This window comes from Penaeus monodon, chromosome 19 (genome assembly GCF_015228065.2).
Source record: "Penaeus monodon isolate SGIC_2016 chromosome 19, NSTDA_Pmon_1, whole genome shotgun sequence".
NCBI lineage: Eukaryota > Metazoa > Arthropoda > Malacostraca > Decapoda > Penaeidae > Penaeus > Penaeus monodon.
Window position 1 is genome coordinate 4,774,998 of NC_051404.1, and position 774 is coordinate 4,775,771.

General features: G+C 55.8%; 2 protein-coding genes across 5 annotated transcripts in view; both read left to right on the forward strand.

Moving 5' to 3' along the window:
- LOC119585002 (L-2-hydroxyglutarate dehydrogenase, mitochondrial-like) overlaps positions 1-774 on the forward strand; it is a 90,150-nt gene that overhangs the window by 63,395 nt on the left and 25,981 nt on the right. The gene's annotated exons all lie outside the window — the stretch shown is intronic.
- The window catches only part of LOC119585001 (E3 ubiquitin-protein ligase MSL2-like), a gene marked incomplete in the record, with an annotated part of 1,914 nt that continues 1,146 nt past the window's right edge, over positions 7-774 (forward strand). The window contains 1 exon segment of the mRNA XM_037933609.1: positions 7-774. Within this exon segment, the coding sequence (XP_037789537.1) occupies positions 88-774 (687 nt within the window).

Sequence of the window (774 nt, forward strand, 5' to 3'; positions counted from 1 at the left end):
GCGACGATGCTTCGAATCTCGGGCTTTTCTGAGCGCCTCTCCTCGGCTCACTGAACGCGGCGGCGACCCGATGAAAGGCCAAGGAAGATGAACGCGACGAGCCTCTACGTGACCACTTGCCGGCTGGTCATGCAAGCAGAGCCAGAGAACCGCGAGAGCTGGACAGAGCTGTATAAGTTGCTGCCTTACCTGCGCCAGTCCCTTTCGTGTACCGTCTGCGGCCAGCTGCTGAGCGAGCCCTTGACCCCCACGGAAACCACCTGCCAACACCATGTGTGCAGGAAGTGCCTCGGGGGCAAGAAGAGGCTCAAGCCCACCTGCAGCTGGTGTAAGGACTATGGCATGTATGTTGACAATGTCCAGATCAAGCTCGTCCTGCAGTGTTACAGGAAGCTGTGTGAGTACATCAAGTTCACACCCATCTACTGCAAGCTGTGCTCCATATATAACAATGGTGGGCAGTTCAGCCTGACGGACATGATAGACGAGGCCATAGGGAACAGTGGCACAGGCAGAGGCGATGAATCCAGTTCCAATAGTGTGCAGTGTGAGAGTGAGAGTGATAGCAAAGAAAATATCTCTATACCTCAAACAAGTGGGGCAAATCTGCTCATCACACCTGTAAATACCTCCCATAGTGTTACTCCTAAACAGCAGCAGTCATGGCCGATTTCCACGCAGGCGCCCACCCTGGCACAGCCTACTCCGGCACTGCCTCCCCCGGCACAGCCTACCCCGACACAGCCTACCCCAGTACAGCCTACTCCGGTACAG